The sequence below is a fragment of the Trachemys scripta genome, chromosome 10 (genome assembly GCF_013100865.1).
Source record: "Trachemys scripta elegans isolate TJP31775 chromosome 10, CAS_Tse_1.0, whole genome shotgun sequence".
Classification (NCBI taxonomy): Eukaryota; Metazoa; Chordata; order Testudines; family Emydidae; genus Trachemys; species Trachemys scripta.
The window spans coordinates 32,855,416-32,872,457 of NC_048307.1; the positions used below are offsets into that span (position 1 = coordinate 32,855,416).

The following is a 17,042-nucleotide window of genomic DNA, read 5'->3' on the forward strand; positions in this document are numbered from 1 at the left end:
TGAAAAGCCCTGGCTGGGATGATTTAGTTGGGAGTTGGTCCTGCTGTGAGAAAGGGGTTGGCCTGGATGACCTCCTGACGTCTCTTCCTATGATTTAACTCAATCCAGCCGGTGCTGCATATTCATCAGTTTGGGTGCTGAAGATACTGCTGCCTCAGGAGAGGAAGACGAGAGGTCCACTGTAGAGGCTGGATCTAGAGGCTGCTGATCATGGTCTTCCTTATCCAAGTATTCTTCCATCTGTTCCCTAGCTATTGAAGAAGGTGTAGGTGGGGACATCACAGTGTGGGGAGTCAAAATGGAAGCAGCAGGGGAGCAAGATCTCCACTATTGCATATATGAATGAGAGGGGCAAGTTTTGGAGCAGGGTGGATAAAAATCAATGATTTAAAAAAAAAAATCAGATTTTTTTGATAAAATGCTTTTTGGGGCAAAAACCTATCTAAAGAGAGTTTTAATTAAGATACATTATAGCTCAAAGATATCTCATCATGGATTAGGGATTATAAATTCTAATTCTATAGTATGAGACAATATATTCATGTAATGTTTAAGAAAAGTTTTGTAAATGCGTTCCAATAGTTCATGGATTAGGGATCCATCTTATGGGGTCCCAGGGGCTTCTGTATAGATTTATTTAAATTAATCTTTCTACAGTACAGACCCGTTTACGCGCGGATGTCAGGAGTCAAGCCATCATGACTGTGTGTTAACGGACCGTGGGTTAAGAGGGCCATGCTGAAATATCTTAAGATATCTATACACACACACATATAATTATCTAGGATTACATACATATTCACAGCATCCCAAATACTGCAGGTCTATTTGTTAACAGTGCTTTGCAAGAATATGAATTCAAATGTGTAATCTAATAAAAACATTATTATTACTACACAGGGGTGAAAGTAACTCAGGACACTTACCGGTACGGGGTGGGGGCGGCTCTGGCCCCTGGAAGGGGCGGGGCCACGGGTGGAAGGGGTCGTGCTAGGGGTCAGCATCCCCCAGCCAGCCCTTCCAGGCCGCCTGGTCCATGCTGCCCAGGGTTCCCGTGGTGATTTAAAGGGCCCGAGGCGCTGGATGCCACTGCTGTGGTAGCAGCGTCCAGAGCCCCGGGCCCTTTTAAATCGCTGGCCCCAGGGCAGCTGCTCCCTTTGCTCCCAACCCCCCCCCGCATTGGCGGCCAAGGTGGGGCAAAAGGGGTAGGGACCGTAAAGCGCTGCAGGGTCCTTTGCCGCAGCAGCACTTTAACGTTGCTAGCCACCCTCCGTCGGCGGCCCAGTGCTGCCGCAGCAAAGGACCATCACTTTAATGTCCCTGCCCTTTTTGCCTCCCCTGTCGGCAGCCCTGCTGGTAGGGTCCCTACTGGCAGGACTACCGACAGCAGGATGTGGAAGGGGCAGTAACGTTAAAGCACTGCCACAGCAAAAGACCATCCTTAAAGTGCTGCCGTTGCAGCACTTTAACATTGCTGCCCATTGATGCCCCTCGGCAGTAAAGATGTACAACACGTTTCCGCTCCGCACTTCCTGTCGATTTCTATGTCAGTGAGTTAGTGAGCAAATCTATAGCGCTACATAGCAAGTTCCTGTACCACGTGTTAACGAGCCTCATGTGTTAAATAGGTAGCACTGGGAGGCATGGCGCTACCGTGCGTTAAGCGAATTCACGCGTAAACAGGTCTGTACTGTATCTACCCAATGGGGCTCAGTGCTCCGTCTAGAAGATACTATCAGAGATGCTTAGTTTTGCAGTTATCAAACTGTGGATTTGTCTCTACAGAGATAACATGAGTGTTAACAGCAAAAATGTTTTTACATAAATCAATAAATAATACATAGAGGTGAGAAATAACAGACCTCAACCCTATTGTCCCTCTGCAAATTTGTGTACACAGATCAATCCCGTACCTCTCTCTAAAAGTGCAAAGTTTCAAGAAGTTCAATGAATAGAAGATTGTTGGGGGCAGAATAGATCTGGACAAGGAGAAGAAGTCTGGAGATAAATGTGAGAAGGGAGGGACAGGCAGTAGAAACAAAAGTGAAACTGTCTGAGCAGCATATTCCAGAAGTCTTGAGGTCTTTCTGAGTGTAGCCTTCATTGATTTGAGATCTACCATACCATTCTCTCACTAGAAGGGAAAACCTCTAATGGCAGCAGGCTGTAAAAGAGACCCAATTTGGGAATATTTTAATGAAGTTCCTCTACCTGTGGGTAAGACAGGCATGTATGCAAAATGCAAACAGTGCAACAAAGAAATGCATGGCCTGGTTGACCGAATGAGACAACATCATGAGAAGTGTTCCTTCTCAGGAGGAAGCTGCGTTGAAGATGATGAAAGGAACATGCCTGAACATGAAGGATCTTCAGGTTGGTAAACTTTTTTATTTTATACTTCTTTCTTAAGGACTGCCTGTCTTCCTTCTGGACTATTCTTGAATTCTCATGTTTGAACAAAAAAATATAATTGTTACTCTATGGTACTATCATTTTAGATACAGTTGTGATAAAAAATAAATAGCTGAAATAGGCAGATCTTCCTTTTACAATTTCCCCTTTACTGAGTGTCAGTGAATGCAATGAGTAAAATGAGCAGTATCATAATAATAATTAAATAACTGCATTGACTTATTTTGTTTAGGAGAATCCATCCTCAACATACAGAATTCGGAAGACTATCCACCTTCAAGATCACCATCATTTTCTATAGTTTCAGAGTTATCTGCCAATGATAGTGTTTCCGTCACATCATGTATGTCAGATAGCCACAGTATATCACCTGTAGCAAAAAGAAAAAAATATCTCCATCATCCAGAAACAACCAGAGATAAGTTTGTGATAAATACCAGCAGATTACAAAAAGAGGTAATTGATGAAAAAATTGCCCGGTTTGTTTATGCAACAAACTCTCCTTTCTGTATGACTGAGAACCCACACTTCACTAACATGGTTCAGTCATTAAGACCAGGATACAGTCCACCCAACAGAGCAGATGTCACAGGCAAATTGCTGGATAAAACGTATGAAAGAGAAATTGAGCAGTGTGCAAAAAGTCTAAAGTGTAAAATTGTTAACCTGAGTCTTGATGGGTGGAGCAATGTCCGCAATGATCCTGTTGTATGTGCTTGTGTGACAACAGAAAAAGGGAATGTCTTCCTTACAGAAACAACTGATACATCAGGAAATGCACACACAGCAGAATACTTACAAGAAGTAGCACTAAAAGCTATAACAAACTGTGATAAAAAATTCAACTGTCTAGTACGCAACTTGGTCACAGACAATGCTGCAAATGTATCCAAGATGAGAAGAAATTTAGAAGAGAGTCCCAAGCTAATAACATATGGTTGCAGTGCTTATTTGATGCACCTCCTAGCCAAAGACTTCAGTGTTCCAGAAATAAAGGCTAATGTTGTTGAAATTGCAAAATACTTCCATAACAACCACTTTGCAGCAGCTGCTCTGAAAAAAGTGGGAGGAACCAAGCTAACTCTCCCACAAGACATGCGATGGAACTCAGTAGTGGACTGTTTTGAGCACTATATCAAGAACTGGCCTAATCTGATGACAGTTTGTGAACCAAATCGTGAAAAAATAGATGGTACTGTCACAACCAAAGTTCTCAACATTGGGCTTAAGAGAAATGTTGAACACATGCTGAGTACCCTGAAGCCTATTTCTGTAGCCTTCAACAAAATGCAGGGAAATAGCTGGTTTATTGCTGATGCTGTTGAAATTTGGAAGGAACTGTGTGAGATCGTAAAAAGAGAAATATACAGTGACAGAGTTAAATTACAAGCATTAAAAAAACAAATGGGACAAGCACTATCTCTAGCTCATTTTCTTGCAAATATTCTCAATACTTGATACCAGGGTCAAACCTTAACTGCTGAAGAAGAGGAGTTGGCTATGACATGGACATCCAGCAATCATCCCTCCATAATGCCAACTATTATAAGCTTCAGAGCTAAGGGTGAACCATTCAAGAAATGTATGTTTGCTGATGATGTTTTACAGAAAGTCACACCAGTGAACTGGTGGAAGTCACTTAAGCACTTGGATTCAAAGACTGTTGAAGTGATAATCTCACTTTTAACAGCAGTAGCTCTTCTGCTGGTGTAGAAAGAATATTTTCTTCCTTTGGACTAATTCATTCCAAATTGAGAAATCGTTTGGGACCTGAAAAAGCAGGAAAGCTTGTTTTTCTTTTCCAGATTATGAACAAACAGGTAAATGAAAGTGAAGACGAGTGAGTTAGCTGCAGAAGTCAATATTTTAAGTTTCTCATGTTGACCTGGCTAACAGTCAATTTAATTTTTGTTTTGTTTTTAAAAAATATTTCATTTAACTATTTTAGTTTAAAACAATTTTAACAAAAACAAACCTGATTTGAAAAAAACTTGAATATTTAGCTAAATTAAAAAATTCATATGCTTGTTTTGTTAAAATATTATATGTTTGCTGTTGAATAAAAAAATCCAGAATACATTAATGTTGTTGTTTTAGTTAAATAAAACAATTTAAATGTCTGTCTGGTGATGTTCTCCTCCTAATACAGCATGGCAAGAAAAGCCTCCAAATATTAATGATTAACCTGTTGAATTGGAGATATTTATGAAGTCATTGGGAGGTGAACTATCTGCTTTAATTACCTTTGGTAAATGAAATAACCAAACAATCATTCATTTTCTGATATAGCTGTAAAACTCATCTGAAAAGTTTTCAAAATAAATCACTTTAAAATGTATAGTGTGTACCTTCTAAAAATGAAACCTACATCTAACTCTGAGTTGTGAAGAATATGTATTAAGGTTATAACAACCAACAAGAATGCACTTTTATGTAGAAATTCATGATTAAATCAAGTCTTCCTGACTAGTGATTTAAATCAAATCCACTCTGCTTTGGAGGAAGGGCTTCAATAACTAAATTGTTGCCAAGAGGGAATATTAAAAGAAAAAAGCTGATAGGGTTGAGTAGGCCAAGGTGAGGGGCAAGCAGAATGTGAAGGGTGAGATGGGGCCCTAGGATGAGGAGCCATATGGTGAGAAGGTGACCCATCACCTAACCCAGTTGCACAGGGAGAAGAAACTGGGGATGGTTTCTAGCTAAAGGAGGGAGAAAAAGCATGGTCAAGAAAGGAAAAGGAATATGCTATAAGTAGTGATCTTGATGATGACAGACGCTACCAGTGATATGGTGACTGCAGCCAACAGGATGTCTGCTGGCACCGTGATTGACTCAACCACTAGTGCTTGTTCTGGTACCAAGGGCTTCAGTGTCTAGTAAGACTGCTTGGTTTTGGACTCTGGCACCGGGGTTGATTTGACTTTGCTTGGTACTGAGCATGCAGGCATTCGTGCCTCACTAGCCCCGGCTGTAGGAGATAGCTTAATGTTTGGCTCCTGGGAGGAGGCAGAAGGGATATGACTCTTCTTAGGCCTGTTAGATTTTTCCTTTTGTGGGGAGGCAGATAGGTGCCGAGAGTCTTTTGACTGATGTTCTGACCTGCCTTGCCATAGTGTGGAGGAGGCAGGATTGGTCTTTGGCACTCCCAATGGTGCCAAGTGTGGATTAGGAATCCAGGGATGGCCCAACACCTAAGACCAGTATTGATACTGGTCTTGGGTCTCCACTCACAGGAGCACTGGTTGGATATGATTTCAAGGCTGCAGGTCCTTTTTTAGTGTCAGAGGTGCATTCTTCTGAATGAGATGTTCCCCTCCTTGACTATTCTAGGAGAAACAGCTTCAGATGAGTATCGCTCGACTGACAGGTTCTTGATGAGAAGGGCTAGCAGATCAAACACCTATCAGGCACATGGTTCTCACACAAACAAAATAAGCAACAGCAGTGGCCGTCAGCCAAGGGAATAAGTTCACTACAAGATGAGCAAGGCTTAAAGCCCAAGGGCTTTGAATCCCCTATTCAAGGTGGCAGTGACAAAGACACAAAGAAAGAGATAACAAAGAAACCTTTTTCTTCATTAACAAAAAGAACTAACCAATTATTAAGAGTTAGAGAGAAAAAATGATGCACGGTAGAAGGCGGACACCACCGAGTTCCATCTTGCTCCCAAGGGCAGTAAGGGGGAAGTCAGGAACAGCTATTGCCACTCTGCCCTTTATGAACTCAGATGAAGGACACAGGGATGTGCAGGGGCGGCCCAATGGACTGGTGAAAGATTCTGATCTCACACGCATGAAGCACATGTACAAAGACTCAAAAAAGACTGGTTACAACAGTGGTCCGAGTTAGACAAGACAAAGTGGTGGGAACTCACAACAGGGCTGAGGGAATTCCAGATTTTCATTATGCTCGCTGACTTTTCCCTAGATAATTTAGCTTACGTCTCACCTGTGCCATTTGGTATCGCTGTTTCCTCATAGCCCTGGAGAGAGGAGATCAACAGCTCTTCCTTTTGTTCCATGCGGGAGATCATCTCCGGTTTGATAATTGGAAATCCTGCTCAAGGGAGGAGAAATGGGCAAGATCAGGACTCTCTTTACCAGGGGACATTTCAGTTGCATAGAAGGGAAATACCTTGTGCTAAAGCCAGATGTGTGCTAGGTCGTGTGTTGTGTCCCCAGTAGGAGAGTCGGCTCTTCATAAACTGGGGGATTTAGAAAGAGAACAATACTAAGCGACTTGCAGAGATCTTACTGGCCGAGACCAGGGCCCATCAGAAAACAGAACAAGCCTGGGGAGTGGAGGAGACAGTGATTCTATGTGTGTGAGTAACCAGACAGGTCAATGTCTCAGTTCTCTCCCCCTAGGAAGCCCTGAGCAGAAGGAGATGTGGCATCTCTGACCCTCCTTCTCAAAGGGAGGAAATAGGAGGTGACAATCTTTCCCCACAGGCACAGATATTTGCAAGGGTGGTCCCCTTGCTGGGCTGCTGCAGAGCAGAAGCAGTCACCTGTCACTGCCTGCTCCCACTCACCTGTCCTGAAGAGCTGCCTCTCCCTCTTAATTAAAGCATTGCTAACCCAAGTGTTCAAATATCATGTACTTTTTAAAAACAAATTTATTTGCCTTCTGGTTTTTGAGCCTTCAGAGGTCATGTTTTAAATGACAACAGATTCTCACATAATCACAAAGCTGGAGCTTTAAGAGAAACACCAATCACAGGAGTTGGCAACACTGGGTTAATGTCTCCCTCCTGCCTTCCTCAATTTACTGTTCCTCACCCTTTTCCTGATATCTCCATTAACAGTTCCCTGCACCAGCTCCCTGCAGTCGTTTCACTTCCCCCAGCTCCCTGGGGAGATGGGGCAGAGCAACACATGGATGTTGTTCAGATCAGGGCAACTGGGGAGATTTTATAAAGAGTTTCAGTCCATTTTGAAGCTAAAATCCCCTCAGGCTCTTCTGCACAGATACCACTTGCTTGGTCCCTCTGCTACCGTGCAGACCCTGCATCTTCCACAGCACTAAATGAACCAAGACATTTGTGTAACCTCCCTTTAACAGAGCCTGAACAAAACACTGCAAGAGAGCAGAATAACAGGCTACACTTTGGGTGGTTTCCCTGACAGTGTCTGGGAGGGCAGCCTTTTAATCTGCCTCCTTTTAGATTAATTCTTCTCGATGATCCAGTAACAGCTCTGGGCAGCCCTTCTCTTGGAGTTTATCACCCCTTTTCTTATTTTTCCTTTCTAACCCCTTCCCTCTCCGGCTGGGGGACTTGGTTAGTGCTCCATTTCCGGGTCTACTTGCTGTCCTATAACTGGGTCAGCCCCTGTGAGCGCTAAGGGGATGTCAGTAAAGCCAGCCGGTTTGGGACTCGCAGACACACAGGGAGCGGAGATGGGGCAGCAGGGGGGTGTTTTTACAGACGCACTTTACCCGACATCTCTCAGTTACCTTTAGTCTCCGGCTCAGGACTTGGCGTTTGGAGAGTCCTAGGAGGCTAGTTACAGTCTGAGACAGTCCCCAGCTTGGCTAGGCTAGTAACAGAAGCCTTCCTCCCAGGCGCATAGCCGAGGAGAGCCGGCGGCCAGGACCAGCTGGGGGCTGTGCGAAGAAAGCAGGCAGGAGCAGTAGCTAGCCCTTATCATGTGACATTGCTAAGGACTCACAGACACAGGTTCTCCCCTGCTGAGCAAGGGCCTGTCATGTGACAGTGTTAACGAATCACAGAGAGGGACATTGCTCCCAGGGATGAAGAAGGGGAGTCGGGACTATTATAGGACAAACACGCTCTAACTTCCTTTTGTGACACTCACGTTATTTGTTACTAGCAAGCGAGCCCATCAGAGCAGCTAAGGAGCATACGAATGAGAAGCACTGGGTGGTCATTGAGCAGGGAAAAATATATTAACTGATATCCATAGTTAAACGATGGGATTCTCTTGCAAAGAAATTAAAGCCCTCTCAATAGTCTCTGTTACCAACATACAAAAATGAGACTTTCTATATTGAAGAGTGGGGAAAAGCAGGTATTTATATATTCAGTGACGCACTCCAACTGAAACGTTATTTCTATGAGAGGGGAAAAATAAAACTACCAAGATCTGCAGGATTCACAACATTTACAAATCTAGGAATGCAGCACTCAGAAAAGAGCAAAGAAGCATTAGATAGGGATGTTTTAGTAAAGATAATTAAATTATTCCAGAGAAGAGTATAAAAAGCTGTGTCTTAAAGCTTTGAATAATTTTGATACTGTAATGTTAGTTGTGACACATTTCTTATTAGGAAGGACAATGGGAGCATCAGACTGAATACATTCTATCCTCCAACCCTGCTCCAGCCTTTACTCCCATTTTACTGACCCCTCCTAGCTCCAGGTACAGTATCTCAACCTCCTTGGTGACCATGGGACCAACACTGCTGAGCCGACAACATTGTTTGGGGAGATACTTCATTCCAGGAAGGTCAGACTCATCACATTGTTCCCTCTAACCCTGCTCCAGGCCTTAACCCCATTTTACTGACTGCTGGTAAGATAACATGCTGTAGGCAGATGAGCACAATCCTGCTTCATCACCAGGTGATTTTATTAATGTACCAGCTTGCTCACTGTCTCTCCACATGGTTCAAGCTACATTTACCTCCTCCAGACCATCCCTCTCCTCACTCACCACAAATAACCTGTGCTGGGGATGTCAAGGACTATGATGCTTGACTCAGGGCAACATGCCTCCTCCTATGCCATCAAGGCAAGCAGTTAAAGATAGGCCCTCTGCTAAGCATCTGGAAAGACCCTGCTCACCCCCCCAATTTCAACCTCTGACTGCCCCAGGAACTCCTCCCCACATGCACTGATTTCAAGAAAAAGAAAAGCCATTCCTCCTGCGGTGAGTTCCCTCCCCACCCCCCAGCTCTCATATTGCTATTGTCTGCCCCCTCCCAGTCTCTTGATGAGGATGAAGAAAGGGGTACCTCATTTCCCTTCCTTGTTTCATGCTATGAGGCCTTTGCGTACATGATCCTTGTATCATAATACAAATATAGCAAGATTGCTGCCCCCTCCATCCCCTCCCTTTCTCCCATTACTGCTTTCCAGTTTTCCTCCTCCCACAATCTGTACTTCCAATTCATTAAGATTTCAAATTTCCCCTGAAATTCATTCCCATATTGTAATTTCCTGCCCACATTTCCATTCTCTCTAGGCTCCTTTGGATTATTTCTCTGTTATCAACAGTCCTTCCAACCCCACTTATCTAATCCAGGAATGAAATCTCACTTTCACTCCAAGAGCTCCTGGAGAAATTCCCTGGTCAGAATGGTTTTGTTTCTCTCCTATTTAGATGACATATATGAGTCTATTTTAAAATACCAGACTAAGATGATTTAACTAATAATTTTAGATTGTAAACAAGAGTCAGATGTTTTGTCCAGTGATGTCAGTTGTTTGCTGACCTGTGCAAAGACAAGTAGACGGATGTGCAATCAGACTAAGATGATTTAACTAATAATTTTAGATTGTAAACAAGAGTCAGATGTTTTGTCCAGTGATGTCAGTTGTTTGCTGACCTGTGCAAAGACAAGTAGACGGATGTGCAATCAGAGACCAGCTGTTGAAATTCAGTGGTCCCATCTACATAGCCAGAACCACCAAGGTGCAACTTTGACACAGAAGATGGGCCAGTGGAGTATCAGGGAAACACACCAGGGAATTGAGTATTCCAAAAAGTACCAGAAAATTGGGACAGGAAGTGGACAGATGATGAATACCAGAAGCCTGGGAGGGAGTCTGGCTAGAACCTCTGAAAGGAGCTCTGGCTATTCTGTTTAAATAAAAACAGTTAATTAAATTCCTAAAGAGCAATGGAATCAACAGAGGGGAGACAGGTGCAGATGCTGCTGCCAGAGGAGACAAGTTGTGCCCCAGCTGGAAGAGTTCATATGTCCAGGCTCTCAGGAAGTAGCCATTCCAGCTCTAATGCCCTATCTACATTAAGGAAAGTCATACATGTATCCCTACATCAGTGTTACCAAATTGAGCTACCCAATCAAAGCCTCACTTTGTGCCATGCAGCATGTCTGCAGGAGGGATTGGCATTGGTGTACATTCATTATACTGGTGCAAATTTCCTTCAAGTAACCAGGGTCTGAGCAAGCTGTTTAGTGCACACATGCCCCTGATTCCTGATGGTGGAGAGATAAATGAGTAAGGGGGAAAATTTGTCACCTTGGGAATCTTTGTCGCAAACATCTCAGGTACTGAAAACATTTCCAGGAAACTGGAGGACACAAAGGCGTTTTTAAAACAAGTTTTTATTAGGAATTTTAATAAAGGTTAAAGACTGTTTTATGAAGCTAGAATTAAACTCTGATGCTCGCTGAAGCCCACATTTTCAGAAAGTTCACCTCAGCCTAGAGAAAAAGGAAAAGAAGTCTAGTCCCACTCTCAAAGCTCCAAGAAAAATCTTAGGAATAAGGAAGCTGAGACCCACCTTACTGTAGGCCTGGCTTAACATGAGTAATTGGACATTAGTGAGGTCTTATTTTTGGGGAGACAGGATTAGGGAGGTAATGAATTAGAAGGCTGGAAACAGAATGTCTGTACTAGCAAAGATAAGGGGGAATACACATGGGAACCATTCAATAATGTTGCAATTGCTTTAAAAATATAAAATTAAGTCAATATATTCTAATAATAACACTTGTAGTATTTAAAAAAATACATGCTATACAAAGTAAAAGCAGCCTTAAGTAATATAAAGGAAAAAAAAAAAAAAAAAAAAAAAAAACACCACTTGTCCTCTTTTATCACCACAAAAAAATTAAAAATTTAGTACAAAAAAGTAATACCAGTTAGTGCAAAATAAAAAAAAAATTAAGAGTCCAATACCATAAAATTAAATGTAGAAGCACTGCAACCCATAACCCATACAGTGTAAAAAAAAAAAAAATGTTGTTTTCCTTCTTTCATGCGGCTCCCGGAAGCAGCGGCATTTCCCCCCTCCAGCTTCTACCCATAGGAGCAGCTAGGGGGCTCCGCTCCGCACACTGCCACTGGCCCCAGCACCGCCCCCAAAGCTCCCATTGGCTGGGAACCACGGCCAATGGGAGCTGCAGGGGCAGCGCCTACAGACAGGGCAGTGTGCGGCAGAGCAGCCTGGCCATGCTTCCGCGTAGGAGCCAGATGGGGGACATGCCGCTGCTTCAGGGAGCCACTTGAGGTAAGCGCTGCCAAGAGCCTGCACCCCTGAGCCACTCCCCAGCTCTGACCCCCCTCCCATCCTCCAACCCCCTCGATCCTAGCCTGGAGAACCCTCCTGCACCCCACACCCCTCATCCCCAGCCCCACCCCAGAGCCTGCACCCCCAGCCAGAGCCCTGGCCCCCCCCCCAGGTGCACCAACCTCCTGCCCCAGCCCTGATCCCCCTCCCGCCCTCTGAACTCCTCAGTCCTAGCCCAGAGCACTCTCCTACACCCCAAACCCCTCATCCTCAGCCCTCACTCCCCTGCACACCCACTCCACCCCAGCCCGGAGCCCTCTCCTGCATCCTGAACTCTTCATTTCTGGCCCCACCCTGGAGCCCGCACCCCCAGCCAGAGCCCTCACCCCTTCCCGCACCCCAACCCAAATTTTGCGAGCATTCATGGCCCGCCATACAATTTCTATACTCAGATGTGGCCCTCAGACCAAAAAGTTTGCCCATCCCTGCTGTACAGTTCCTACAAAGTAACCAAGCCAATCTCAAAACATGTAATGCAACATATAGTAAATGTAATGTAATGTGTAATTGTATATAAAAGAGGTTTGATGTGTAACTTTAAATGTGTGGTACATCCTATAGTCACTCCATGTGCTTGAGTCTAATGAACTCAGCATAGGTTTGCTGTTCAGCAAATATGAAAACCTAAGTAATAAGACTGAGGTCAAACTAAGTTTAAAAAACAAATGAAAAAGGTCTCAACCCGCCCACTCCCCCCAACACCTATAAACAAAGAGAAGAGAATCCTAGAAAAAGAATCTAGTTTCTTAGACTATATAAATTCCTCTGGGCAGGGACAATTCTATTCCTTTTTGTGCAGAATTTAATATGGCCCCAATTCTTACGATTCTGAGTCTATATTAAATAGTATGTGAGGTGAGTGATTCTTATCCCAGTTTTACAAATGGGGAAACAAAGGCATGGAGAAGTGGAGTGAGTTACCTAAGGTCGTAGAACAAGTAAGTGGCAGAGTTGGGAAAGAATCTTTGCACCCCACTCTGCCCTCCAGAAGACCCTCCCTACTGGAGCCAGGAGTAGGTTTCATTCCATCCCACAGCAATAAGCCAAGCAGTCTCTATAAAGTCCCCACTTGACTGTGAAATTCCCACTATAACTTGTCTGAAGCCTACCCTGTGCCCAGAGAAATGGGTAATTTTACCTTTCCTCCTAAATTTATTTATTAATACCCTGTCAAAGTGACTTCTGCCTAATTACACTACCAGGTCCCCCACCCTCCCCAAATGATCCATCCCCTCCAGCATCTCCTGGTTCCTCCTCTGGCTCCCACCACACATTCCTCTACACGATTCATCTCACTGCACCAACCTTTCCTCTTTGTCTAACTACAATCCATCCTCAACAATCCACTTCTCATTCTCTATGAACAGGTCAGAGCCTTACAGGCCCAAAGAAACACACTTGGCTTCTATCCTTTGGGAGGGATATCTGACACAAAGCCTTCCCCATTCTCATCCCAGTCTCAGGGATTTCCTCCCATGTGGATTCTCTGATGCTGAACAAGGTGCGAGCTCTGACTGAAGCTTTTCCCACACCTTGCGCATTCATAGGGTCTCTCCCCTGTGTGGATTCTGCTATGTTTGATAAGTGCTGAGCTCCAACTAAAGCTCTTTCCACACTCAGCACATTCATACGGTCTCTCCCCTGTATGGATCCTCTGATGTTTCATAAGGTCTGAGCTCTGACTGAAGCTTTTCCCACAATCGGCACACTCATAGGGTCGCTCTCCCGTGTGGATTCTCTGATGTTGAATAAGATGAGAACTCACACAGAAGCTCTTCCCACAGTCAGTGCATTCGTAGGGCCTCTCTCCTGTGTGAATTCGCTGATGTTTCATAAGGTCTGAGCTCTGACTGAAGCTTTTCCCACACACGGTGCATTCATAAGGTTTCTCTCCAGTGTGGGTTCGCTGATGACGAGTAAGGGCTGAGCTCACACTGAAGCTCTTCCCACAGTCACCACATTCATAGGGTTTCTCACCTGTGTGGATTCTCTGGTGCTGGATTAGCTGTGAGTTCCCACTAAAGCTCTTCCCGCACTCGGCACATTTATAGGGTTTTTCTCCAGTGTGGATTATCTGATGCCGAATAAGGTTTGAGCTCACAGTAAAACTTTTCCCACACTCGGTACATTCATAAGGTCTCTCCCCCGTGTGCTTTGTCTGATGCTGAATAAGGTGCGAGCGCTGCCGGAAGCTTTCCCCACATTCGGCACATCCAAAGGGTTTCTCTCTGGTGTGGATTCTCTGATGCTGTCTGAGGTTTGAGCTCACCCTGAAGCTTTTCCCACAGTCATCACATATTGCTGATCTCCCCATAGTGCGGTTTCCCAGCTGGTCAATGTCTGGCAGTTTCCTGAAACCTCTTTCACAAACAGTTGATTTACCCTGTCTCTTCTCTGGAGCAGTTGTCTGATGCCTTTCTGATCTGTGCTGACCCTCACAGGCTTTGCTCTGCTCAGGACTCTGGAAAATATTCCTTTGGGATATTCCTGATAATGTGCCACATGGTTCCATTAACTCAGGACCTTCCTGGTGGGCATACTCCTCATTCTCACTTATAATCCCATCACCTGGTGCATTGAAATGAGAATCCAGAGACGAGTCATTGGAGAGAAAAGATGCCTTAGGAAGGGGATCTGAAAGGGATACAACTTGAACATCTTATTTCCATATGAACATATGATACCTACCATCTTACAGGTGACCCCTAATTGCTGCTGCTGCTGCTCTCAGACTCACCGAAAATAGCCTTCTAAACAAACAATAGAGCAAAAACATGCCAACAACAAATTTTAGAAGACATTTAAAAAAAATCAGAGCAGACTATTTAAAGGGAGCCCTGACAGAAATTTATTTATTTATATTAGTCAATAAAAATAATCAAGTTGATTCTGTCCCTTGAAATCCAGTGAAAGATATCACCTTACCCATCGTGTCTCTCTAATGGTTCCTAACATTCTGTTAGCTTTTTTGGCTTCTGCTACACATTGAGCGGATGTTTTTGGCCATCAACAAGGTTAGACTTGATATTAGACAAATGTATCTAACCCTCAGAGGAACGAAGTTCTGGAACAGTCTTCCAAGGGGAGTAGTGGGGACCAAAAAAACCCCTAATTTGTTTCAAGACTGAGCTTGATAAATATATGCAGGGGATGGTATGAAGAGGTTGCCTACAATGGCATGTGGCCAATCTGCAACTGCAATTAGTAAATATTTCAAACCAGTGAAGATGGGACACTAGATGGGGAGGGTTCTGAGTTACTACAGTGAATTCTTTACCAAATATCTGGCTGATGGGTCTTGCCCACATACTCAGAGTTTAACTAATCACCATATTTGGGGTTGAAAAGGAATTTCCCCCCCCCCCAGGTCAGATTGGCAGAGATCTGGGGATTTTTTGCATTTGCCTGCAGTGTGTGGCCTGGGTCACTTGTTGGTTTGAACTAAAGTAAATGGCAGATTCTCTGTAACTTGAGGATTTCAGTAACTCAGCCAGAGGTTATGAGCTATTACAAGAGTGGGGCATGAGGTTCTGCAGCCTGTGATGTGCAGGAGGTCAGACTAGATGATCACGATGGCCCTTCTGGTCTTAAAAAGTCTGAGTCTAAGTCCTGATGCAGAAAGCTATCCAGTTCAAAATCCTCTGTGCAGAAGACGTTGATCTCCCATCCTTTCTGCACATCAGTCTCAGCGAGGATCTGATTTGTTTGCTACTGTCAATATAGAAAGAGAGAACTCATAGCACATCTAATGTGTGGAGTCTCTCTTCGTCTTTATGGCTATGAGGCTTTGGAAAGAATATCAGAAGATGAATTAGTTGATTCAGGTGAAAGTCTGATACCACTTTATTTAGGAACTTAGGGTAAAGTCTTAAAGAAATTTTATCTTTATAACAGACCATGTATGGAGGCCCCACCATCAGACACTGTAGCTCTTCCACTCTGACATGATCACTACCAAGAAGGCTGTCTTTTTAGACATAAGAGAAAAAGAGCAGGAGGCCAGTGGCAAAAATACCATAATGAGGGCCTAGGGAGGGATGGGTTCATGAATGGGAGGATAAATCCTCATTAGTTTCTTCAGAAATCTCCCAACCATGGAATGTGAGAAAACCAAATGTTCTTAAATGGGAGAGTGGATTGCTGAGTTGTATGCTAAATGAACTTTTACTGAGCTCATCAAGAGGTCCAACTTCTTCAATTGCAGTGGGTATTCCTGCATTTTAGATGGCGAGAGAGAGTATCTAATGGCCAGATGAAAAATCTCTCTCGCTTTGCAAGATAGTAGCAGAATAGTTGTCCCATTGGAAACCTGATAAGAATGTTTTGAACTTCTTGAGAGCAGGCTCTTTCCCCTGGGTTCAGCCACTCAACTCCCTTGCTGTGAGGTGGAGACTGTGGGGGTTGGGGTGGAGAACTTTGGTCATGGTTCAGTGTTAGTGGGGCCTGAACAATGGTAGTGCCATTGGAGGCCGTATCAAGAGACTCTGGAGGTCTGACAGCCAGTGCTGTCTCAAGCATTCTGAGACTCTAGGACTCAGCCTGGCACATGCGTTCCTCAGCTTCTTGAAGAAACTGGGTAGCAGCAGGACTGGAGGGAATGCATAGAGAGGCTCAATCCCCAAGGAAGCAGAAACACATCCCTGACTGAGCCATGGCTCAGACTTGTCCTGGCACAAAAATAGTGACATTTTCTGTTTTGTCTTGCTGTGAACAGATTGGAAGGGAGGCTGACAGGAGATGCAGAAATCTTACTAGCAGGGACTAGTACAAGCCAAGGGGCCGGAAGGGACTGTGATTATAACTGTGACTATGCCATAGCCTGCTCCCCCAAGCCCCCAGCACTCCTTGGGAATCCCAATGCTCTCGTTGTCCCCATTATAGTCAAGGGGGTGGAGTTTCCAGGGACTGGCTGACTCTAGATGTTCATATGTGAGCAGCTACTGGGCCCAAATTTCTCGCTGATTGAGGAAATGTTTTTTATAGGGTGTACCCATAGGGATTTCCCACCCTCTCCCATTACCAGGATTAAGCTGTCTGTAAATAGGAGGTCTACAAAGTTGATGGTGACTGTGACAAAAGAATTGTCATACCCAATGGTGCTGGGTTGCTACTGGGGCCTGGTAACTGGCCTGCTACAAGAGGCAAACCAGTCATGCCAAGATGCTAACTTGCCTGGGGGAGAGGGACAGGGTGGATGTACTGCTGGGAAAGATCTTCCCCTGAACTCTGCGGCCCTACTACGCTGACCCAGAAAACAAGTGAAGAGCATCACCTTGCCTGGAAACAAGCTCTACCGACACGTTAGGGCCCAGGGAGATGGGCCAAAAAAATCTGCTGCCAACTAAT

The 17,042-nt window shown here is 44.4% G+C and overlaps 1 protein-coding gene across 7 annotated transcripts in view; it reads right to left on the reverse strand.

Moving 5' to 3' along the window:
- Positions 1–17,042, reverse strand: part of LOC117883505 (zinc finger protein 239-like) — a 53,817-nt gene that overhangs the window by 25,232 nt on the left and 11,543 nt on the right. For 2 of the 7 annotated variants that reach the window (XM_034782785.1, XM_034782786.1), the window contains exon 3: positions 12,069–14,330. In XM_034782785.1, coding sequence (XP_034638676.1) covers positions 13,156–14,330 — 1,175 coding nt within the window. In that variant the 3' untranslated portion in view covers positions 12,069–13,155. Of the gene's footprint in view, positions 1–2,723; positions 2,783–6,360; positions 6,617–7,869; positions 14,447–17,042 lie in introns of those variants that run through there. The other 5 variants (XM_034782796.1, XR_004647300.1, XM_034782795.1 and 2 more) reach the window with 5 other exon arrangements.